The sequence below is a fragment of the Trichoderma asperellum genome, chromosome 2 (genome assembly GCF_020647865.1).
Source record: "Trichoderma asperellum chromosome 2, complete sequence".
Taxonomy (NCBI): Eukaryota; Fungi; Ascomycota; class Sordariomycetes; order Hypocreales; family Hypocreaceae; genus Trichoderma; species Trichoderma asperellum.
The window spans coordinates 5,365,376-5,388,903 of record NC_089416.1 but is presented as its reverse complement, the minus strand read 5'-3'; the positions used below and the strand labels follow the sequence as shown (position 1 = coordinate 5,388,903).

At 50.1% G+C, this 23,528-nt stretch overlaps 9 protein-coding genes across 10 annotated transcripts; 4 read left to right on the top strand and 5 right to left on the bottom strand.

Moving 5' to 3' along the window:
* Positions 1 to 525: 525 nt before the first annotated feature.
* On the top strand, positions 526 to 903 carry TrAFT101_004081 (uncharacterized protein; the record flags this gene model as incomplete). Its single annotated transcript, XM_066127064.1, has 1 exon — positions 526 to 903. The coding sequence occupies one exon, from the start codon at positions 526 to 528 to the stop codon at positions 901 to 903; it is 378 nt and encodes a 125-aa protein (XP_065983172.1).
* On the top strand, positions 748 to 3,331 carry RBG1 (GTP-binding protein rbg1). Of its 2 annotated transcripts, none has more exons than XM_066127063.1 (5): positions 748 to 962; positions 1,024 to 1,458; positions 1,573 to 1,963; positions 2,041 to 2,287; positions 2,374 to 3,331. In XM_066127063.1, the coding sequence occupies exons 2-5, from the start codon at positions 1,176 to 1,178 to the stop codon at positions 2,650 to 2,652; spliced, it is 1,200 nt and encodes a 399-aa protein (XP_065983171.1). In that variant the 5' UTR covers positions 748 to 962; positions 1,024 to 1,175; the 3' UTR covers positions 2,653 to 3,331. The 2 variants fall into 2 exon arrangements, with proteins under 2 accessions (XP_065983171.1, XP_024766141.2); XM_024898800.2 differs by having other exon boundaries at positions 940 to 1,458; positions 2,374 to 2,494; positions 2,684 to 3,331.
* A 1,622-nt stretch (positions 3,332 to 4,953) lies between these two features.
* Positions 4,954 to 6,169, bottom strand: TrAFT101_004079 (uncharacterized protein; the record flags this gene model as incomplete). The annotated part of the gene is made up of 4 exons (XM_066127062.1): positions 4,954 to 5,471; positions 5,548 to 5,630; positions 6,066 to 6,096; positions 6,155 to 6,169. The coding sequence occupies 4 exons, from the start codon at positions 6,167 to 6,169 to the stop codon at positions 5,175 to 5,177; spliced, it is 426 nt and encodes a 141-aa protein (XP_065983170.1). The 3' UTR covers positions 4,954 to 5,174.
* Positions 6,170 to 7,573: 1,404 nt separating this feature from the next.
* On the bottom strand, positions 7,574 to 7,953 carry TrAFT101_004078 (uncharacterized protein; the record flags this gene model as incomplete). Its single annotated transcript, XM_024909252.1, has 3 exons — positions 7,574 to 7,641; positions 7,721 to 7,888; positions 7,941 to 7,953. The coding sequence occupies 3 exons, from the start codon at positions 7,951 to 7,953 to the stop codon at positions 7,574 to 7,576; spliced, it is 249 nt and encodes an 82-aa protein (XP_024766143.1).
* A 240-nt stretch (positions 7,954 to 8,193) lies between these two features.
* Positions 8,194 to 8,499, bottom strand: TrAFT101_004077 (uncharacterized protein; the record flags this gene model as incomplete). The annotated part of the gene is made up of 1 exon (XM_024903018.2): positions 8,194 to 8,499. One exon carries the CDS (start codon positions 8,497 to 8,499, stop codon positions 8,194 to 8,196), a length of 306 nt encoding a protein of 101 aa, XP_024766144.1.
* A 1,146-nt stretch (positions 8,500 to 9,645) lies between these two features.
* On the top strand, positions 9,646 to 13,188 carry TrAFT101_004076 (uncharacterized protein). The gene is made up of 3 exons (XM_024899000.2): positions 9,646 to 10,170; positions 10,396 to 10,997; positions 11,068 to 13,188. Exons 2-3 carry the CDS (start codon positions 10,453 to 10,455, stop codon positions 12,245 to 12,247), a joined length of 1,725 nt encoding a protein of 574 aa, XP_024766145.2. The 5' UTR covers positions 9,646 to 10,170; positions 10,396 to 10,452; the 3' UTR covers positions 12,248 to 13,188.
* Positions 13,189 to 13,583: 395 nt separating this feature from the next.
* Positions 13,584 to 16,935, bottom strand: TrAFT101_004075 (uncharacterized protein; the record flags this gene model as incomplete). Its single annotated transcript, XM_024903022.2, has 3 exons — positions 13,584 to 14,034; positions 15,560 to 16,361; positions 16,416 to 16,935. The coding sequence occupies 3 exons, from the start codon at positions 16,933 to 16,935 to the stop codon at positions 13,584 to 13,586; spliced, it is 1,773 nt and encodes a 590-aa protein (XP_024766147.2).
* Positions 16,936 to 17,028: 93 nt separating this feature from the next.
* Positions 17,029 to 19,169, bottom strand: TrAFT101_004074 (uncharacterized protein; the record flags this gene model as incomplete). Its single annotated transcript, XM_024903113.2, has 5 exons — positions 17,029 to 17,157; positions 17,232 to 17,246; positions 17,528 to 17,555; positions 17,615 to 18,272; positions 18,356 to 19,169. 5 exons carry the CDS (start codon positions 19,167 to 19,169, stop codon positions 17,029 to 17,031), a joined length of 1,644 nt encoding a protein of 547 aa, XP_024766148.2.
* A 304-nt stretch (positions 19,170 to 19,473) lies between these two features.
* On the top strand, positions 19,474 to 23,510 carry MSP5 (Pre-mRNA-splicing factor rse1; the record flags this gene model as incomplete). The annotated part of the gene is made up of 4 exons (XM_024898773.1): positions 19,474 to 19,717; positions 19,867 to 21,946; positions 22,140 to 23,427; positions 23,484 to 23,510. The coding sequence occupies 4 exons, from the start codon at positions 19,474 to 19,476 to the stop codon at positions 23,508 to 23,510; spliced, it is 3,639 nt and encodes a 1,212-aa protein (XP_024766149.1).
* Between the last annotated feature and the right edge of the window lie 18 nt (positions 23,511 to 23,528).

Sequence of the window (23,528 nt, the reverse complement as noted above, 5' to 3'; positions counted from 1 at the left end):
GCTTGGACGGAGTGCTATGGTATGCATGCCTCGGGTATATTTGGACAATTTGCTTGTTTTTGTGCGTTAGGTTCAATGCTGCTACAGGAATTGTCCTCTTTTCTTTTTTTCTTTTTGGATAGGGCATAGGGTGAAGAAATGGAAAGGAAGGAAAGGCAAAGCTTTTTTTGTATGTGCGACGAAGGGCGTTTTTCCTTTTTTTTCATCTTATTATTTTTCATGTCAGGTTTTCATCGGCAAAGCAAGAAGGGAAGAGCAGCTCTTCACGGTTTTCATTTTTCATTTCCCCCCCTTTGCCTCTCTCTCGCGCTCTCTCTCTCTCTCTCTTCTCATTTGGTGCCCCCGTGATGGAAACGATTGGGAATGAAGATACATGGATGACGATAGCCTTGTGTTCAAATATAGCTAAGGTTTAGCTCTTTTTTACATGCTGTATGCTGGCTGTATGTATAAGGCAATGATGCTAAGAGGAGCTGTATATGTATATACACTACACGTAATCTTATACAACCAACAAGATTGGCTATGAGAAACACTAATTGGCTTAAGAAGTGCTTGATGCCTAAAGCCGTGAAAAAAAAAAAAAAACAGCCGTCTCTTCGCCTTCGAGAACTCCATTATCATGATAAAATGCCTTCTTTCCCGAAGCGGTTTGGTCCCGAAAAAGCGCTGACATCATTGGCCACCCGCGAGCCACAAACCAAAAATTTACCCCACCAAAATCCTCCCAAAAGATTCATGCCACCACCACCACACACAAACAAGTTTGGCATAACCAGATCAGACTTTTGGCTGGCCTTTTGCATCACATCATCGCCCAACAAAAAACGAAAGAGCGACGCCGGAGACATTGCGAAATTGCAAGTCGCGTATCGAGGAAGAGACCCGAAGAAGGGACCATAGAGGAGACTTTAGTGGCATAGTTGGGCACCACCGGCATCATGTCGACGACCGTGGAAAAGGTATGGCCTGTCGTTTTTCGGGCATCTTTCTGACCAGCTGGACTGACATTGGGTATCATAGATCAAAGAGATCGAGGCCGAGGTATGTTTTCCCGAGCCGAAACCCCCAGCGACGATGTGCTCTTTCCGAAGACCGGCGTGAGCGCTCGATACCGAATAGAACAGAGATCCTGACGTTTTTTTTTTGCTTTTTGCTCTCCCCCCTGCGCATAGATGGCCAAGACTCAAAAGAACAAAGCGACATCGTATCACTTGGGTCAGCTCAAGGCCAAACTAGCCAAGCTGAAACGCGAGCTGCTCACCCCCAGCAGCAGCGGCGGCGGTGGCGGCGCAGGATTCGACGTGGCCAGGACGGGCGTGGCCAGTGTTGGCTTCATCGGCTTCCCATCGGTGGGCAAGAGTACGCTGATGAGCAGGTTGACCGGCCAGCACTCCGAGGCCGCAGCATATGAATTCACAACCCTGACGTCCGTGCCGGGCCAGGTCATGTATAATGGTGTGTTGCCGTGCTTAAACGAACCCAAACTAGAGCCGTTAGGCGACGGTGGCGTTTTTTCTTTGCTTTTTGTTTGGCCGTAAGGACTAAGGAACTGACTGCATATGCTTGCAGGTGCCCCCTTGCAAATGATTGATTTGCCTGGAATTATCGAGGGAGCCAAGGATGGTCGAGGAAGAGGTCGCCAGGTCATCGCTGTTGCCAAGACGTGCCATTTGATATTCATCGTGCTGGACGTCAACAAGCCCCTGTCGGACAAACGAGTCATTGAAGCTGAATTGGAGGGCTTCGGTATCCGAATTAACAAACAGCCTCCGAATATCACCTTCAGGAAGAAGGACAAGGGTGGCCTAAACATCACGAGCACTCAGCCCCTTACACACATCGACCACGATGAGATTAAGGCCGTCATGAGCGAGTACCGTATCAACTCGGCTGACATTACTATTCGATGCGATGCCACCATTGATGATCTCATTGATGTTATCGAGGCGAAGAGCCGAAGGTGAGCCGCCACGAAACCTCCTACCTGCTATGCAGCACCGGCATGTGGACGAGGAGTTGCTAATGCTTGTCGAATAGTTACATCCCGGTGGTCTACTGCCTCAACAAGATTGACTCAATCAGCATCGAAGAGCTGGATTTGTTGTACCGAATCCCCAACGCCGTCCCTATTAGCTCAGAACATGGATGGAACATTGACGAGCTCATGGAATCTATGTGGGAGAAGCTGAGCCTGAAACGAGTGTACACAAAGCCCAAGGGTAGACAGCCCGACTACTCAGCCCCTGTTGTCCTCAGAGCATCGAGATGCACGGTGGAAGATTTTGTGAGTAACAGAAACCCCTTGCAAATGGACAAACGCCACCCGCTTTGCGCATTACTCTTTACTAATATGCGTTACACAACATTCAGTGCAATGCCATTCATCGTAGCATTGTGGAACAATTCAAGTCAGCCGTTGTTTATGGCAAGTCGGTGAAACATCAGCCACAGAGAGTTGGTTTGGCACATGAGCTGGAAGATGAAGACGTTGGTAAGTTTCATATCTTCATTCATAATCTGTCCCATCAGTCCTTGGAGCCGGTCTCGCGGAGGGAAAACAAACATGAGTTTGCTTCGTGCCACGTGCCGCATTCCCTTTTTTCTTTTTTTTCTTTTTCCGCTGTCATCTTGAGCCATGGTTGGAAATGAACAAGCAAATGCTAATACAGCAAACCCGTAGTGACCATTATCAAGCGATGATTAATATCCCAGAGCCCAACATTACGGTGGGCAATCAGGTGGGTGGGTGAGGCCCAGCGCTCCTCCGGTGCCCGTGCAAACCAAGGAGGTTATCTTCCTTACCTGTCCGCAAAGCCAAAGCCCCTGGCTTTTTTTTTTCTTGTAATGCTCTGATATTAAACAAAGTAGAATCTCCGTTCAGAACCCGGCCGAGGGTACGGAGTATGCTACATGATTTTCCATTTCAGGAAGGTTTTCTGCTGGGCGACAGACCGGGACAAAAACAGGGGATGGGCGGCAACTATGAGGCGGCATTGACGCGGCAGATTGCACGAGCAGAATACTATTAGTTTCCGGTCAATGCGCAGAAACTCGCTGCTCGGCAAGTCGCAAGAGGGAATAAAACGATGAGGATCGGCGGCAATGGAATCCGGTGGACCATATGGAGTAGATTGGTGTATGTAACAGCAACTGCTACAGCGACGAAACAGAACAGAACTTAGGGGAAAAAAAAAGATCAAATAAGAGAACTAGCGGACACGATTTGGTGACAGGGTACTCGGGCTTATTTCCGCAAGGAAGAGCTGTAGTTGGTACTTCAAAGTACATTGTGCGCTCTACACTGATGAGAAATGAGAAGTATGCAATATTTCCCTCTCCCAACCATCAAGTACACATATAGCTGTGCATATGGAGCCTGCGGAGGCGCAATATGCAGTTTGATTCATCATATACTTCTGGCTAGCCCTTGTAGCGCCTTGCTTAACAGCTAAAATACGAGTAGAAAACGCAGAAAAGTATAAAAGTTGGTGGTTCATGGTCCAATACCCGGGGCCGATATGCTTTGGTCCTGCATAGCCGAGGGCCTCTCGATCTGCGGCCGCCTTTTCGCAGCAAAAACGGGAAAGGAGCTAGAAACGTGGGGATGGCGAGAGTCCCCCTTTGGGGCTGTGGACGGAGAAGCTCCCCTTCCCAACTCTTAGAGCTACACCGTGAAGAGAAACCCCGGAGAGAAGGGGGAGGGAGGGGGTGTGGGCAGAGAGAAACTGATTGAATAAAAAGGAATACAGAAAATACAAAATCATGATAAATTGGCTTGGCCTGCAACCTGGACGCTAATTGGAAGCCCGCAGGGTTACTTTGGATGGGCGACGCAAGAAAACGATTCGCTGGATATAGGCCGATGCTGGCTGCATGGCGCCCCAAGGAGTTGTATTGGACCTTGCTTTGTCTCCAGCCCAGCCTTTCAGAGAGCTTCTCTTGCCGCCCAGGCGAGGAAGAGCCCAAAAATGATGGGCGATGGGTGGAGCCCTGATTACGGGAGGCGCATTATTTTGGTTTGGCGGTGACCTATTCCCCCATGATTATCAACTCTTTATTTTTTCTTCCAGTGTTCCTGATCCACCAGGTGCCAAGTGCCGGAAGTATGTGCTACTGGGCTTTTGCCTACCCCCAAGGCTGTTCCTTTGCCTGGGATGGTAAGTGGGCCAGCAGCGGGCATAGTATAAGAAAGACATGCTGAAGCTATCCTCACAGCACCGCTCCGCCAAAGAAGCAAACTGCGCCACCACACACCAAACCTGGCCACATAAAGCAGACGAGCCGCGATTAATAAGGCGTACGGCACCCGGCTTGAGATAGGAATCGAGTCGCTTTGCTAATAAGTGGAGAGCTTTAGCCATGCCTAGGGGAACGGAACATGAAGAGGCTAAACCACCGGGGGGGACCACCTGTGCATAGAAAGCTAGGCCCTGCGTGTCTTGTGGCAGGGCTGGTACTTATCGCATCCTCAGTGGTAGCAGTACTCGTATAGGGTTGAGGTAAATCAGGCATCGCGGGAAGCAGGATTTCGGTGGCGTCCTGCATTGTATAGCAAAGATGAGTGCGCGGTGGGCGGCATGGCTCATGCATGTCTTTACGACCTGTACTGAGGACGGAGTAGTTCGCCCGCAGCGGAGTCGGATATCAAGAGTCGCAGGGCACAGACCACTGTTTGCCCTGCCGCTGAATGACACTAACAAGATTGCTGCCCTTGTTGGATACATGGACGCCTTGCCATGTTGATTTGCGAGGCCTTGACAGGTATGTACAGAGCGGTACTTGTACATGCCAACAACCACCAAATTCAACTTTGCGAGGGGGGCCGGCAGAGATACATAATGTGATAGATAACATTGCAGAGCCGGAGTGCGAGAGACGATGCCCCCTTGCCGATGTGCATACTCTTGCAAACTGCATGTGCTTCCGGCGGCGGCGTAGTGTGCCGCGGAGCCGCATCATAGAACCATGTTTGTGGATGAGATATTGCACGCAGAGGCGCGAGAGTAAATGGCAGATCTCTATGTCATATCCATCGCGTGAATATAACAGGTAAAATACTATACACAATCGGGAACTTGACAGCGCTTACCGCATAGCTCCTCTGTTGCCGCCTATCATGGATTAAAAGAGGGATATCTGCCACATGGTAGTGATGTCGTGTTGCCTCAAGACTATTGCACAGAGGATCGCTCGGCAGCTTCTCCATGAAGGAACTGATGAACCAAAGGCCGGCTTCCGGGGCGTTTTCCTGTTATGGGAGCGTCACGCGGTTGCATTCTTTCAAGGAAACGGCTCCTATGAAGAGTGTTATTGGCCAAATTATGTATCACCAGCAGCCAGTCATGATCCACATTGTCGGCACCTGAATGTGCTGAGAGGAGTGGACATCCGTAGATCTTGTCGGGATTGGCCGCTGTCTTCAATCTAATAAAAGACTTGGTTTTAATTGGATACAATTGTGTGTACTGCTAGACAACCAGTCCCGCAAAGGGAATATGAGATTTTGATTCCAAAACGAGGTATAGGATAATAAAGAGTGCTTACAGGTGATATTTTGCATTGGCTTGCGGTTGGAAATGGAACAAGGAGACGGCGCGTAACGTTTAGATGCTTGATGTTGACCTCAGCTAACAAGTAGGGGTCGAAACGGAGTTGATACGGGTCACGTATGGCATGCTGATGATAAACCGCTGTCAAATATAGACAAAACAAATAAGTACTTTGGCTCAGCTGTGTATCATGATGTTGGATTCTCGAACGCCTCTCAGCGCGCTCATCATGAAGCGTGCTTCATTATGCGGAGCAACTCTATGCTAGGCCGCGAAATAGCTTAGCTGTAAGTACATGCTGCTACCAGTAGTAGTTTACCACTAGTCAGTATTTCTTGCTTGGGCACGGACCCTCCACGGCAGCAAGCGGCAGGGGTTGACATTGGCCAACTGGAAGTGAGCCTTGAAGCGGAAGCTATGCTCTTGGCGCGGACGCCACAGGCCCCTGGTATATATACCTGTCCAATTTGAGCGAGGATAAGGACGAAATGCCGAGGTTTTAAAGCTTTTAACTTGATGAGAGCAATGGTCTTGGATCGAAAAGCTTCAGGTTGGGTCAATGATATGCCGGTTATAAGAAAGTCATAACGTAACTAGCCTACCATTAAATCCACCATATTGTATGAGTGATTGTTTTGGTTTGTGCAGGTCCTGCGTGACGCATCTATTTTCGCAGCCTTCCCTGTATACGAAAGCAGAAAAAATGGAATAAGATACTGAAGGAGCTGTACAAAAATTCACTCCGAATACTCTGTTGAATGGCTTGAATATTAGATGAGGTATGGCAGAGAGACTGGTGCCATATACAGGCAAGGTTGCTTCGTTTCGTCTACCAAGCCGTAGTCAGAGTGGCGGTAAAGCTGCCGCTCTACGACGGCTGGCAGTGGAGTATAAACGCCTAGGCGCACCGCATAGCAAAAAGACTTGTTAGCATTGATGTATGACCTTCAGTGCGCTGGGGAAGTCCTATGTGTAGACCAAGGGTACTTTGCCGAAATGGCTCCGCGAAGAAGCGAGTTTGTTAACTATGCGGGTTTCCAAAACGAACCCGAGTCATGTAGATGTGTTTTTTTCTGAAATAACCTGTCAGCGAAACGTGAGGCGATATAAACGCTATAGAGCAATGTATGAAGTAAACACTTACACCATCTTGTTAGCCTAGCGTCCGAACTACCAACACGTCGCGTTTCACTGTTCCTCGAGCCTCCATGAGAAGGTCGAGTGCTAGTACTCCGTTATTTACCTCAGGAAGGAATAGACTAGTGGCACGGGCCTCGTTAATGTGGACGGTCCTCCCGCGCTCCCGTGCCTTACCTTCAGGACTGAGCTTGAAAGGCAGCACTAACGGGCGTGTACTTTGCATTTCATTCGATAGACGAGTACTCCGTAATTGCTATGCTGTCATGCCGGGTTCGCTCGCTATAGACTCTATAGCTGCTATGTCATCGTTGGGCAAGGGTTCATATTCTCCAATAAGCCCATGCTTGTAACCTTTCCACGCCAGCTTGTCCATAGATCAAGTTGTAATATCAAAGACTTGCGTAGAGGCTCATCCTGGACATCTCATCCGAGCAAACAATCATCAGCAAACAGCTCCGGAATAATAAGCGGATTTATTCGATGATCAGTGGGTGTGCAAGTTGATGCCTGCATAGTATTGTACACCTGTACGGCATAGTCAAGATGGCGTCGAGATAGTGGCTGCAATTTCTCTTGTTGCAAGTACAACTACTACGTGCTAGTAGCAGTACCCAGCAGGTAGTAGCACTTCCAATGAGCTGCTTTGCTAGGATCCCCTCCCCTGTAGCACTGTTTTAGCGTATACGACTTGCTCGTAGCTGAGAACGTGGAGAAGGGCACTACTGGTGGAGGTACGAAAGGGTTCCAATACCACTGGCACTTGTACTACCTGCTCCGTACGCTGCTAAAGAGCTGCCATCTTAGGGAGGCTCCAAATCTCCGTGGACTACTTTGTCTGGAGTTTCCATTCGTTTCATGCCTGAGATTGGATGTTGGCATCATTAATTTGGTAAGGTTGGATTGAGCGTGTGCTGCCCTTGTCTTAAGCTGGGCCCATCCACAGAGTAGCCTATTTTGCAGGTCGCCGTTTATTAGCTTGGTTTTAATGATCAGCTGCGGCACTTCGTACATGAGGGCATAAATCGTACCTAGAACTAAGCAAATGATTCGTTGTTCATCTGCATCATTTGCGAGAATTGCGCTAGCTAGTTCGGGCCGCTCCACAGGCGTATCCTCTAGCCTTATACGAGAGCGGACAATGCAATGGCCAAGCAGCAGTATGAGTGAGGATCTTGGCTGGGCGCTGCTCGATATGCCTGGCCAAGAGGTTAATTGAAAAGCCGCAAAGAAGAGTCCAGCACTGCTCACCAACAGACCACATTCCCTGGACTTGTTTGTTCTTCGAGCGAAATATACCCTGAGTCGGTCGTGTTTGTATAATACCAAGCCCTAGAGACGGTGTGTTTGAGTGGGCTTCGCCGTGGCTGACAATGATCAGACCGGGATCAAGGTTTCTTATTTCATCATGTGCCGGGGTTTTTTGAAGCTGCCGCGTACAAGAGCTTTGTACTTGCTGGGTTCTGCCTGTCTCGCTCCATAGAGTGGATTTGCTCTATGACAATTATGCCCTAAATGCTTGCTCAGGACACTGTTTCCTAGAACGGTTGATGAATCGTCGAGCCGTGAAGGAAGCCGGGTCAGACCCTTCTTTTACGCCGGCATCGTGATGAAGCCCTGACAGCAGGCAGTACCTATGCAGTGGCAGTCGGTGACCATGGATGATCCTAGACAACCACATGGGCCTTGGAAGCGGCGGCTTCTGCGTATCGCGCATGGCTATCGGAAGTATTGCGCTCGCGTGGTTTTCTCTTTCTTTGCGTGCGTCTGAGGTGATTAAGCTTCGTGGTCCCTCGCCTTGGATATTCATCCTTCCGCAGCCGATGTTGTTGTTTGTCACGTTCTACGCCGACGTCACAGAGGGAAGGTACGGAATGCTGGAACAATTCTTCCCGACGTCGCACTGCTTGTGCATGTACGAGCAGACCAGCATCTAGATAACCTCATGCAGCAGGCCGCGCAGCACAGAGCAGAAAGCTCTATGAAGCCAGCAGCATGGATGTGTGCACAAAGCACGATTGCAGCAGAGGCTCAGGAGACCTCCAACGAACCAATATTAATCAATGCACCGCCAGTGCGTGTGGGCTGCCCGTATGGTACCTACATATGGTCCCATGTCAAGTCCCATGTCAAGTCCCAGATCCCGCCGACGCTGCCTCTTCTGGCCATGCCGGCCCTGGTCAACCCGTTAGTCAAATGTTTGCCCTATCAAGCCCAATCTCCATGATCCATTCCCATCCTAGCCTCTCCAGAACACGGACTTTGGGCTCTGGTGCCCATTCCCTTCTGGGACTGAATCCCACCCACCGTCCGCTTGAGCAAACATGGGCGCCAGACCTGCAGAGAACCAAGCTAGAGAGCCGGACTGACACACAAAGACTGACTTACAGGTACGGGAGCTTCTCGCTCACTCGCTCGCTCGCATGGGGAGGCGCCCATCACCTCGCCGACTCGCACGCCCCCTCCTCTTCAAGCCCCCCCCTGCATCAGGTCCCCTGAACCTACTCTGCTAGCACAGTGCTGCTTCGTGCATGCGTCTGCATACCTGCCTGCCTCCACAGCCAACGTCCCGCTTCCTTCACAGACAATACTTGTACTTGGACGCTCCGGTCTCAGCATCCGTCCTGGGCTATTGTAGGGAGTACAGCTACGAAGTCAAGTGCCAACTTGTACGCCTCTGGACGATGCTACTGCTTGGATACCCTAGTCTAGTCTGGTCTGGTGGTATGGCACTGGTTGGTGGGCGGGCCACTTGCTCGTCTGCAGCAAACCACCGAACTTGCCGTCTTCTGGGCCAACAGCATCGGCCTGCTGCAGCTTGTCAGATCTTGTACGGACTCGCTTGCCGCACAGACAAGCACGCGGTGCAACAGCTTCTGCCTGTACAGTCGGGCCTGGGGGGCCAGTACTTGGGTTATCATTCGAGATGCATCACCGCTCTTCGAACAGGCCAGATACTACTTTCTGCTCTTGCTCAGGGCTGACATGAGTCGTTCCCTTTCTCCGCAGTCCTGTACTTTCACCCCCACGAAAACATAAGGTAGCGAGTAACGGCGAAGAAAAGCCCGTCATTGTCTCACCAGACCGTTACCGCGCGGAAGAGAGCCCACCAGCGGGTCTCGCACACTTTCAGTACCTAGTTAAAGTGACGTGAGAAGCAGGGCTTTCCTTGACAAGTGATTTCTGCTTGCTCCTGGGTGTTGTTCTACAGAGCCGGCCCAAGTAGCGATACATTATCCGGCAGAGCACCCCTCATTCAGAAATTTTGTCACCGAGACTTCACTCTTGACTCCTTGGTTTGCCTTGCTTTCGAAAATCTTGCACAGTTATACAACATACTTTCTATCATCACTGGTTTGCGTTGCAGCGATTTTCCCTTCTCTCTGGCATCTAAAGTTGTTGGTTCTCACATCGTTACTACAAGTGTCATTTCCTCTTAAGGAAAAGGCCATGCCATTACTTTGCGTATCTTGCCCATGAGGTTCGTATGGTCTTATGTTTGCTATCGACAAACACTTCCCATACTCCTTCCTGACTCACGACCACCGCCGGCTTGTTGATGACAGGCCAAGACAAGGTTTGGACTTTGTCTCTGCGCTGACGGTTTAATGAATATTACCCCCACCCGTTCCGCTTCTCTCTGTTCGCATTTCTGCTCACCTCTTATTCTCGAGAGAGCCTATTTGCCAAGTGCTGACTTGCTCAGTTTTTCAGCACCTAGTAAAACCCAGCGATAGACTGGGTCGCACCTTTCTGGAATATAATGAATACCGCTTCTCACAGCTCTGCCAGCCTAGATCAGGACGCTACCATGGTGCAGAGCAACGGAACTGGATATAACAATGACCACTGGGCAAGTATCAGCCCTTATAGCCAAAGCCCTTATGGAAATAGCCCTTTGAATGAATATGGCGCTACGTTTGGCGGATATATATCGCATGGACTACCATCCGAATCGCTCAACAGAATGCCTCCGCCCATTCCCCCAACTATTTCTCAATCTACAACACATCAAATGATACATCCTGCACCTATCATGGGCCACCACCAACTACCGATGCTAAACACTCAATGGCCGAGTCAGTTAACGAACCCTACCCCTTCAGGAAGCTACTCTGCTCCTCCGCTGTCCATCGCACCGGCATCCAGTCTGCCTCCGATTGACCCGCCGCCGAGGCCCCTTGTGCATCATGAGAAGGCGAGAAAGACATTGAGCGCGGAGCAGAAAAGGGCCATGTGCCAATACCATGAAGAAAATCCAGGTACTAGGCAGGCAGACATTGGCGCAAAGTTTGGCGTTGAGAGAAGGTAGATGCCTCTAAACATCACTGAGCCCGCCCCTATCTACAGAGTATGATCGACTAACATTCAATGCAAGCACTGTATCTAAAGTGCTGAGGCACAAAGAGCAGTATCTCAAACGAGATCCGGAGCCAGATGGTGCAGCACTCAAACGTTTGAAAGGGAAGCATCCTGATTTTGATCGAACGCTCAGCAACTATGTTCGACGACAGCAGCAACGGGGCTTTGAAGTCAAAGATGACGACATAATGGAACAAGCCAGGCTGTTTGCTCGGGCCAGCGGCAACCAAGAAGCAGTGTTAACAAACATCAACAGCAACTGGCTCCTCAAATTCAAGCAAAAGCACGGAATAGGGGCTGGACGGCTGATGCGTCGAGCATCGGAGACGAATATTCCAGACAGTATGACCATGTCTGCAGCCATTCCACGCTTTCCAGGAGACAAAGCGGCCCATGCAATCTCCCCCGTCTCTCCCACTCACCGGCTCTCGCCTCTTTCTGCTAGCCGTAGCGAGGAGGATTTGCAGGCTGAAGGACACGATTTCGACTTCCAGTACAGACATGCTGGGTCTCATTCTTCTGCTTCACTAGCAAGCGACTTAAAAGATACGGGTGTTTCGTTTTCTGAGACGATCAGTCCAACTGCAGCCTTCCAATTCACACCTGACCCCAACGTTGGGGCGTTTCAAGACGGTCTCCATATACAACCTGCAGCCCCTGATTTTCAGCATCGCGGAAAGAGAAGCAACACTTTCCCTTCCCTCAATATCGATTGCATAAATCAAGACTCAAGCACAGACCCGCTGACCCCTCGACATTCTGCCGTCACAGCATCTTCAGCAATCGAATCGCCGACAAACGACTTTCGAAGCACTCCTTTCACGCTTGATACGACAATATCACCTCCACCAGCTTTACGCCGCAGCAGCAGCAACTCGAGCATTGCCGCTCGATCAAACAATAATTCTGCAAACGCTAGTACTGTATCATCCAACACTGCTGATTCTTCACCCACTTCTCCTACCCCGGAGGACGCGAGACGTGCCGCGGAAACACTACTGAGCTATCTTCACCACATGACACCAAATGGGCCGTTTGATAAAAGCGAATACGCCACCATCGTTCAACTTACGAAAAAATTACAAATACATCAGCACCAAACAACCCGTCCGTCTATAGGAGGACTGTCAAGGATTCCTGAGAGTGACGACGGAGAAGTCCAATCAATGACGGAGCCTACGATAGTGGAAACATGATGAAGTAGAGCTCCCCTAAAGCATTCGTAGCCCTCCTTTCACCCCTATTTCTTTGCCGTCTTGTCTTTTTTTTTCTATTTTGAAAATATTACCGGCGTTACGGATTTCTTTTAGCATCCCTGGAACAAACAAGCAATGAAGCCTGGAAGAAGAGTGCAGCTTTCACTACTACTCCTGAGCAAGAACAATTATTGGTTATGAGGTCGCAGCAAGCTGTAGCCAACCCCTATCTAAAAATAAAAGAAAGGGCGTCCGTTTCCGCATCGCAGGCGACGAATGTGGTTTCTAAGGAACGGATAAGGAACTGGATGGATGGAAACGGGACTATAACTAAAAAGAAAGGCGACTTCATCTGGCGACAGATCCACCAGCATCAACACTGGTCTTTTTTTTTATCATTCACATATCACTCATTTAAACTTTCCCTCAGGTTTATACCCACCACTTGTGTGACAAAAATTTTCTTCTTTTTCGTTTCCTAGCATATGTTAAGCTACGAAAGACACTCCTGCTGCTCACGCGCGCCCCTTGTTATGCCGCTGCGTTGATTTTTTTATTATCTTATCTTTTCTTGCATTTCATTATAATCTATTCTATTTCCTGCGCAATTCTGGTCCAATTTGATGCACAAAGGCACAAAAAATGAATACCAAGGCTCCCTAAGGCGCCGCTGATCATGGGTTAGGAGACAGCGTCATCTCGCTCTCCTATAGCTTCACACAGCTTAACTTCCTTACGTCCTTGGACGAAAACTATTATATCATTTTTTCTTCTTTACTTTACTTTACTACTGCAATGTGTTTCATACTTGAGGGATATCAGGGGGGTATGCATGGGAGTCAAGACATCAAAGAAACAAAAACTTACACAAGGGCCAGTCTGGTACCAAACTCCTCACGGAGAGGCATACTATTTTCGTTTTTTTTTTTTTTTCTTTTTTTCTCTCTCGATATCAAATGTGCTTTTTTCCCTTCTATGCTAAGCAGGCGACTTAGTGACCAAAAGAGGGTCCCCTGAGAGCGGGAATCCATATGAGGGCATAATTTTCAGGATCTAACATGCTAGTCAAGGCAGCCGCTAAACCCCCATTTTATTCCCTCTTTTCCTTTCATTTAGATGGACCACATTTTGTTTGCCTGTGAGTGTATATGTACTGGATACATGTGGATGGATTTATCTATGTGGAGGTATGTCTATTAGACAGGACCTAGAACAGGGGCTAGACGGAAAATCGTGCTACACTACTGCTGGTCATGTCTATTCTACATATGCCAAAAAAGCTCCGTTTATGCACTTGATAATTACTTGAAGGGAAATGATCTATGTTCGTGGGTGATTAGCCAAGTCTTTCTTCCCATAGCTCCATGACGCCCTTCTCGCTTAGCTCTGGCATCAGCCTCACGAGAATAAGCTCCAGCACACTGTACATCAAATGTTTGTTGCAGTACTCGTCTCCAACAACGTCGAGGAGACTCTCTAACTCATCCAAGACTCTCTCATCTTCCCCGTCAACTGCGGCAGACGACCGTCCGAAATTGTCGCCAAGTAACCCGCCCAAGCGCCAAAGCCGACCGCCAAAGTACACGCGGGTCACACTTGTGGGGAGCAGGCCCCGTATTGCGCTGGCGGCCCTACGGCGCAGGGCGAGCAGCTCTTCTTCCGACTGGGGAGCTGCAAGAGTGGACGAACCGGGGCTGTTGTTAGGGAACAGGGCGCCTCGGAGCGACCGAAGGAGGGCTGGTAGATGAGAGGGGTCGAAGAGGGATTGAAAGTGATGCGAGAGGAGTCTGCAGAAAAGCAAAAGGCCATTGGTTAGCTTGGTTAGTCTCTCATCGTAAAACAGCAAAATAAGACTAAAAGAGAGAGAAAATGATTTTCTATCGGATCCGCCCGCAAGAGGTGGGGATGAAAGGCGAGATTCAAAACGGAGGGGTAGTACGAGATAGGGAGGGAGGGGACGAAGTGGAGGGAGTATAACGGCGTTAACATAAGGAACCGTTGTTGGCAGCTAGCTCGTCAAGAGACGCGGCGTCTGTTAGAGGCATCTTGCTTTCATTCCTGGCATTCCGATGTATGGGTGTATGTTTGTCAAGGTGTGACAGAACATGAGCATGTACATGTGATCAGGAGACGGGGGGGCTCCCCATGGTGGTAATGCAATGATGACCAGACTCGTCGACAAGACAGAAAGGCTTGTTGCGTGCGGGGAAAGCAGAAAAGGAACTTCTCTGGCGTGTGGGAAGGTGCATGCTGGATCTTCGTAGTGCGACGAGAGACTGCCAATGGACATCAATGCAAAAAAAAAAGTGATGTGTCGCGTTCCCTGCTGGTCGAGTAATGCGACAAAGCTAGGAGTTCGTTACGAGGCCGGAGAAGTAGAACCGACCGCCCTGCATAAGCGCATGCGCGCCGAAAACCAGTCCATTCTGACAAGTAGTTTTCAGTGAGCCCATTAACGATCTCAGCTTCCACAATAAGAAGCAGACGAGAAGCGAGTGGCATGTGTCCCGTCAGTGACCTTGGTCAAACACTGAGCGCCACAGGGTGGAGAAGTAGAATGGGCAACATTTTTTTTCCCCTCCCGTGTGACTGGAGAAAAACGGCGCGCCTAGGCACCACGGTACTGCCTGCTTTAGAAGACACTGGCCCAATAGACAGCAGGTAGCCATTCGGAGGTGGTGCGGCACGGGGCGAGCGGGTGACTTGAACGGACGAAGAGCTTTTCCAACACCATTTTGTCGTGCGAGACTAGAAGGCCAGGGTCGCGACCCGCTTTCTCTCGTAGCTGACGGCCCCTGTTTGGAGCCGGCGCGTAATAAAGGCTTCTTGATGGACGGGCCGGTTTACAGTGGCCCAGGCCGACGCAACAATTTCGAGCAATCGGAGACGAGATAGCGAATCCTGCACTTCAATTGGTCGGCCAGTTGAGGAACTAGCAGACCAGATCTAGAAGGCTCGGTGTGGTGATGTTAAAGTAGCGCCGGTCGTAACGGCCCTCTCGTCGCATGGAGCCCATCTGCTAGATAGACTCCGAGGGCGTCGCCCTGGCAAGATTGTGCACAAAATGCAAACTGCATCGTGCCATAGATGGAGATGCGGTACATGGCCGGGTCACAATCCAACAAGAAGGAACCCTGCTCCGAGAGCTCACTGGCTAGGCGCGGCCAGAAAAGGAGGTCCAGTGACTGGGAGAAGATGCGAGGTGACAAAGGAATTCAACAATGACCAGGGAGGGGAGGGAATAAAGGCTCATGGAAAGAGGGATAAAGTCGCGATATTAGATCAATATAACAAGGAAATTGCATATCTTACCTGTCGAGGGGACCATCGAGCCCCGCAATTTGCCATGGCCCGTTGACGGCAGCAGTCTGTAATAATGATATGAAGCCACCCAGCCACGGCTTCCTTTCCTCCAGCTCAATCAAGTTTCCGAAACAAGTCCACAGTTTGTAGGCTAGCACAGGTACTTTAGCCTGAGCGACGTTCGTATCCGTTGGTGGTGATGGTTGCTTGTCGTCCAGAGTGTGATCTGCGGCTTCCTCATCGAGATGAAGCGCCGTCCTCGGGGGTAACGATATGGAGTCCGCCAAGGTGACAACCATGAATCGAACCGCATTAAATAGGAGGATGCTCAAGTGAATAACCAACACAAAGACCCCTTGGGCTGTCCACTTTGGAGACTTCTCCTCATCTTGACCAAGGGCCGAAAACGATGGCGATGGTTCATCTTTTCCGGACACTATCCTTGTCTTTGCTCTAGCTTTCTGCTCATCCAGCGACCTTGCAGCGATGCAGATAGCTTCGAAGAGAAGCCATGGCTGGGATGCTTTGCCAGCGATAACGTTGCCAATGATTAGCTCCGAAAGGATTTGCTCCACGAGTGCGGTCAAGCAGGGGTTCTCCAAGTCTTCAGTCGGGAGCAGGATAGCTAGAACAGCCTGGACCAGCAGCTGGCGATATGTTGCTTCGTTCTCTTTCTGTAGCTTCACAGAGGATGCATCATCTGCCCAAGGCACGGGTGAGAGAAACGGCAGGGGGGAAATGGAGTGATAGACGTCTCGGGGGTCAGCTTCCACCAAGGGTTGCAGAGCAGCCCGAGAAGCCACACGACGAGCTGCGTTCCGGTCAGTGGCAGATCCAACGTGTAGAGTAATACCACACTACTAGCCTGTAGCATGTCTATCGAGCAGCTCTGGTATCTCGTCCAAGAACAGGCTCTCAAGATCTAATTTCCTAAACCGTTGCTCCAGCGCCGTAGTGCAGTGTGCGATGATGTGCAGGATCTCCGGCACAAACGTCTCATCCGTGGTGATCTTGCTGTACCAGCTCTGCACGAATTCCCGCATGATTATGGCGAGAAAGGCGTACAGCTGCAGATCGACATCGTTGCGGCTCGTCAGCGGCGGCAGCAGCTCCTCGATCGGCAGCTGGGCATCTCTGCCCTTGTCACCCAGTTGCTGAGGGCACAGCGTACGACGGATGAGACTCAGCGTAGCCCGATCAGACAGCGGGTCGACCGGTCCGGGACGATTGCTCCGGCGATCTGCCACGGCGGCGCCAGCACCGGCTTCGGGAGGCGGAGAGGAGGTGACATGCTTGGATCGCGGCGTCGTCGGAGCTCTGGCTGGAGCGAGAGGAGCTGAAGCGGTGGAGAAGGCGGCGGTCATGGCCGGAGAGTCAGGCGTCATCGCGGGAGCATTGCGCGGGAGCAGGCGAGGGCGACAATGGCAGACACAGGAGGGCCAGGCTCCTGAAATCGCCGCAGTGGCTGGTCGTCAAAGTTAAGTTGGGTCGCTGTTGGGTCGCAGGTCTGGGATGCATGCAGCTCGATGTCTGGCGTAGCTTTGGGGTTTGGCTAGCACCGTGCGCGCTGCACGGCACCCCGCACGTGCATAAAGTGATGTGGGCTGCTATCCATACATGTTAGTGTGCTTATGTACTACATTATGTGCAGATACCCATGGGCAGCAGAGGAAAAACTCACGATAATCCAGGCGTACTAGATATCACCCAGTAACTCTGGGTTGAGACATAGAGCAAAACAAGATTGGTAGAACAAACAGCGTATATAGTACACCTGGGTTGGGGGTTTCTTCCAAGCCACTAGGCCTTCTCTTCCCTTTTAAACGCCTCCTAGATATAATACATTGGAGAGGTGCTTTTATGCATAAGTACATGTACACGGCCGTACAATCATCGTCAAAACATACGAGATGGTCGACAAATTTTACATCATGGCATGACGTCCACAGAAATCCAAGCCGTCAAACCCCTCTATACCTCTAGGTCCCGTGTGGTAGTCTCATATCTGTCAAAGTTGTCAGTCAGTCTGGAGTAGAAAGAAAGGCAGTCAGTGTTAAAGCATACCTCTTTCCTCGGAAAGCCCAAACGCCCCAATTACCACAAGTAATATCTTGAGGGTCCATGTCGTCGAGATCCCATCGCAGACTCCGGAAAGTGTTCTCTCCAGGCTCCAACAGCACATCAAACTCGCCTCCAGACTTTTTGTTGACCCACTCAACATCACGCTCCATATCGACTTGCGTATATCCCGTGCTGATAATGGGCACCTTTGTCTCCAGCAGTAAAGGCAAAGTCTCTTCCCAGTCATGGCTGCTTGCAGGGTGGCCAAGGCCAGGATGGAAGAGGACAAAGCAGTCAAAGTAAGGATCGTATGGTGCAAAGTGTCCCGTCTTGTGAATAGTATGATAATAATCCACGATGGTGCTGATCTTCATGTTATACCACACTCGGTCTTCTACCACGGTGCCAAATGGATTCGATGGCGTGCGTTCTGGCAAGGGAAACTCGTCATCTCGGTTGGCCATACTCTCCGGCCCAATAAAGATGAGGTGCAATCGCGATTCAGGGAACAAATGCGCCAGCTGCACCCATATAGGTCGCGGCAGAGATGATTCAGCCCGTGCACCGAGAATGAACAATCTTACTGGCGGGGGCTCTGGACGAAGCTGGTTGACGCCAGCACCACGACCCGACTTTGGAATATGTAGGTTATATCTCAAGGCTAGGATCCCAGTACCACATTAGCTCTCCGCCTAAGACGACAGGCATCCTTTAAGCATCCTTTATACTTTCTTGTCCACTTACCGCTAAAACTCTTCAGTCCTTCCACTGTCAAGCGGCCGCCTTTTTGGATATTGTAGGGGCTCAACTCATGGAGGACACTTCCAACTGTAATCGGGTAAGTGAGAAGTCGAGTGATTTGCCTCATTGAACGGTCCGAATTCACTGCTTCAAACTCTCGGGTATACATAAAGGTGTCCCAGTTTGTCATATTAACCGCAGCGTTCTCCATCTGGAGATCTGGGAGATTACCCTCATGGAAAACTCTACCAGATCGCAGATCGTGGTCATCTTCATTAATTTGACGAAGAGTATCGCAGATTTTCAAGTGATTTTCATAATCATCCATCCAATGCTCTTTGCTGCAATAGACCGCAATACCGCAATCGGGGCACTCGAAATCCACATGTGCGGGAGCCATATCTCCTTCAGCGACGGGAGCAGCATCACCAACCGTGGACGAATCAAGTGGGACTCTCGCATGCTTGTGATCGGGGTGAGGGCAGTATGCATTCTGTCTCATGTAGGCAGCTCGGCGACGGAACTCGGGAACTGGCGACTTAGAAAAAGGATGGAAGAGATCATCCTGACTCAAACGAAGTGTCGCTGCGGGAGATCTCTCGCTGGTAGAGGCTTCGGACGCTGAACTTGAATACTCGCGGGCAGTTGTCGTCAACTTAGATCCAGTAACCATACGGTTAGCGTCCAACGACTTGGCAGAGTGTATACTCCGAATCGACGCTGGCTTCAACGCTGCTCCTGCAATCACCTGCTTCCGCAGAGATGCTGAGCAGTGCCCACACAGGCTGCGAGCCGCCCGACGCAAAGCCGGCTCCATTGTATGGCCTGATTGACTTAATTGATGTCGTGGGAGATCCCCCGCTATGCCAGACTCTCATCACCAGTGTAAAAAGATATGATGCGCGCAATTTGCAAGGAGCTCGGGCCACTCTCAGACCACCGCCGCATTATCGTTCCTCCATATTTCCGGCCCTTGGCCCAAACTTTTAAGCAACTAAAGCAGAGCTCCGCCAACTACTTTTCCAGACCACAACAACCGTTTCCCAACGCGACTGAGCTCCTCAATCGGCCATTCAAGCCTCTGTAGAGCCGCGCAGGCTTGACTGCGCCCAGTCGGGAACATGGCGACCACATCCAACATGTTCCTTTACTCGCTGACGATCCAGCCGCCAACCAATGTCGTCCAAGCGGTCCTGGGTCAGTTCGCGGGGACCAAGGAGCAGCTTATCATCACCGGTGCTGGGTCACGGCTGACTCTACTGCGGCCTGATCCGTCACAGGGGAAGGTAATCACTCTCTTGTCTCATGATATTTTTGGCATTATCAGGTCTCTAGCGGCCTTTCGCCTCGCAGGCAGCAATAAGGGTGAGTTTACCTAGCTCCGATTTTTGGAGGGCCACATAGTGATGGTGAAAATTTTAAAAAGCTTTGAAACGCACCCTGCCAACCCTATACGACTCAATGGAGCGAAGCTATGCTATTTCTCAAGCAGCGGGCTAATCTTCATGCTGCAGACTACTTGATCTTAGCCACTGACTCTGGTCGAATCACTATCATTGAGTATCTTCCGAGGGAGAACCGATTTAACAGATTGCATCTGGAGACTTTCGGGAAATCTGGTGTGCGGAGAGTTATTCCTGGAGAATACCTCGCGTGTGATCCCAAGGGGCGTGCGTGTCTTGTTGCTTCTGTAGAGAAGAACAAGCTCGTATATGTGCTCAACCGAAACTCCCAAGCAGAACTTACAATCTCCTCGCCTCTCGAAGCCCACAAGCCTGGTGTTTTGGTCATTTCTATGGTGGCACTAGACGTCGGATATGCCAATCCGGTGTTCGCCGCCCTAGAGATAGACTATACCGAGGTAGATCAAGATTCTACTGGGGAAGCTTTGCGAGAGCTGGAAACGCAACTAGTGTACTATGAGCTCGATCTCGGACTCAATCATGTCGTCAGAAAGTGGTCTGAGCCTGTAGACTCGACAGCGTCACTGCTATTCCAGGTGCCTGGTGGCAACGATGGCCCAAGTGGCGTCTTGGTGTGTGGTGAGGAAAACATTACTTATCGCCATTCCAATCAAGAGGCTTTTCGAGTTCCGATCCCTCGGCGACGAGGTGCAACAGAGGATCCTTCAAGAAAGCGTACCATTGTTTCCGGCGTCATGCACAAGCTAAAGGGCAGTGCAGGCGCGTTTTTCTTCTTACTACAAACAGAAGACGGCGACATGTTCAAAGTCACAATCGATATGGTGGAAGATGACGAAGGCAATACCACAGGAGAGGTCAGAAGGCTCAAAATCAAGTATTTTGACACAGTCCCAGCTGCGTCGAGTCTCTGCATTTTGAAGAGTGGCTTCCTCTATGTTGCTAGCCAGTTCGGAAACTTCTCCTTCTACCAGTTTGAAAAACTGGGAGATGACGATGAAGAGCTAGAATTTACCAGCGATGACTTTCCTGTCGATGCACATGCTTCGTATAACCCTGTTTATTTCTACCCCCGACCGCTGGAAAATCTAGTTCTCGTAGAGAGCATTCCTTCTATGAACCCTCTCCTCGACTGCAAAATTGCCAATCTGACCGGCGAGGACGCTCCTCAGATTTACACCATTTGTGGCAACGGTGCTCGAAGCACATTCCGAACACTAAAGCATGGGCTTGAGATCAATGAAATTGTATCTTCTGAGCTGCCAGGCATTCCATCAGCTGTTTGGACGCTGAAGCTGAACCGGAGTGAGCAATACGACGCGTACATTGTTCTCTCTTTCACCAACGGAACTCTTGTCCTCAGTATAGGAGAGACGGTGGAGGAAGTCAGCGACTCCGGGTTCCTGACCAGTGTTCCTACTCTGGCTGCCCAGCTGCTCGGCGACGATGGTCTAATTCAAGTTCATCCTAAAGGCATCAGGCACATCCGCAATGGACAAATCAACCAATGGGATGCCCCGCAACATCGATCTATCGTGGCCGCCTCGACCAACGCTCACCAGGTAGCGATTGCTCTAAGTTCAGGTGAAATTGTCTACTTCGAGATGGACGAGGACGGTTCCCTGGCAGAGTATGACGAAAAGAAAGAAATGTTTGGGACAGTCACCTGCTTGAGTCTGGGCGAAGTCCCCGAGGGCAGATTGCGAAGCTCGTTCCTTGCAGTCGGATGTGATGACTGCACCGTCCGTATTTTGAGTCTCGATCCAGAATCTACACTTGAAAACAAATCAGTCCAGGCGCTGACAGCTGCACCTACCTCTCTCGCCATTATATCCATGGAGGACTCATCTTCAGGCGGCTCAACACTCTACTTGCATATCGGCCTCTACTCGGGCGTCTACCTACGCACAGTTTTGGACGAAGTTACCGGCGAATTAACAGACACAAGACAAAAATTCTTAGGGCCAAAACAAGTGAGACTATTCCAAGTAACAGTCCAAGGAAGGACGTGTGTGCTTGGTCTTAGCTCTCGGCCTTGGCTCGGATATGCCGATCCCATCACCAAGAGCTTTGTTGTTACACCTCTCAGCTACGTTGACCTAGAATGGGGCTGGAATTTTACTAGCGAGCAGTGCGAAGAAGGTATCGTGGGTATTCAAGGACAGACTCTGCGGTAAGTAACAATAATCACTTTCTCCTTTTTGCATGCTTGTCAGATGATGAAAAATTTGGGATCCAAGCCCCTGGGCTATGAGGTTCATCATACGCATTTTTTTTCCAATTGTTCCTACTGAATGACATCCTTTTTTTCAATCCTTTTACTCTCGCATATCCAGAACCATTATTTATATACTGATGGTTTCTAGCATTTTCTCTGTCGATCGGCTTGGAGACACGCTGATCCAGAATTCTATTCCCCTGACCTATACGCCGAAGAAGATGGTGAAGCATCCAGAGCATCCTCTTTTCTACGTAATTGAAGCGGACAATCATACCCTTTCTCCTGACCTTTGTGCGAAGTTGCTCGCCGACCCAGCACGTGTCAATGGAGACTCAAAAGTTCTCCCCCCCGAAGAATTTGGCCATCCCAGAGGCAACAGACGCTGGGCTTCATGTATCAGTGTTGTTGATCCCCTGGCTGAAGATGGTCAAGTTCTACAAAAAATAGATCTAGAGGAAAACGAGGCCGCGGTCAGCCTTGCCATCGTTACGTTTGCTAGTCAAGATAACGAAACCTTCCTTGTTGTCGGAACCGGGAAAGATATGGTCGTGAACCCTCGCAGTTTTTCTGATGCCTATGTCCATATTTACCGGTTCGAACAGGAGGGTAGGGGTTTGGTTTTCATTCATAAAACGAAGGTCGAAGAGCCTCCGATGGCCATAATTCCTTTCCAGGGGCGCGTGCTAGTTGGCATTGGGAAAACACTTCGCATATACGATCTCGGCATGCGACAACTTTTGCGGAAGACCCAGGCTGAAGCGGCACCACAGCTTATTAATTCTTTGAGCTCACAAGGCAACAGAATTATTGTGGGAGACGTACAGCAAGGTATAACATATGTCGTCTATAAACAAACGACAAATAAGCTCATTCCTTTTGTGGATGACACGGTTGCTCGATGGACAACTTGCTCAGCAATGGTAGATTATGAGACAGTGGCTGGAGGAGACAAATTTGGCAATATTTTCATCGTACGCTCTCCTCAGAAGGCCAGTGAAGAGGCCGATGAGGAGCAAGCGGGGCTTCACCTGCTAAACGCGAGGGACTATCTTCACGGAAGATCTCATCGCTTGGATCTGATGTGCCACCTCTACACTCAGGACATTCCGACGAGTATTACCAAAACGAGCCTTGTTGTCGGAGGGCAGGATATACTGTTGTGGAGCGGCCTCATGGGCACCATTGGTGTCCTAATTCCTTTTGTCACCCGAGAGGATACAGACTTTTTCCAAAGCTTAGAACAGCACCTAAGGGCCGAAGATGCTCCACTCGCAGGCCGAGACCATTTAATGTATCGCAGTTATTACGCACCCGTGAAGGGCGTCATCGATGGTGATCTCTGTGAGAGATACACACTGCTTCCAAACGATAAGAAGCAAATGATTGCAGCGGAGCTGGACCGCTCTGTCCGAGAAATTGAGCGGAAAATATCGGTAAGAAACGTTTGCATATTTTAGCAAAACGCACAGACTAATATTTGGAATAATAGGATATCCGAACTCGGTCTGCATTTTAGAGCATTTGGAAAAAAATT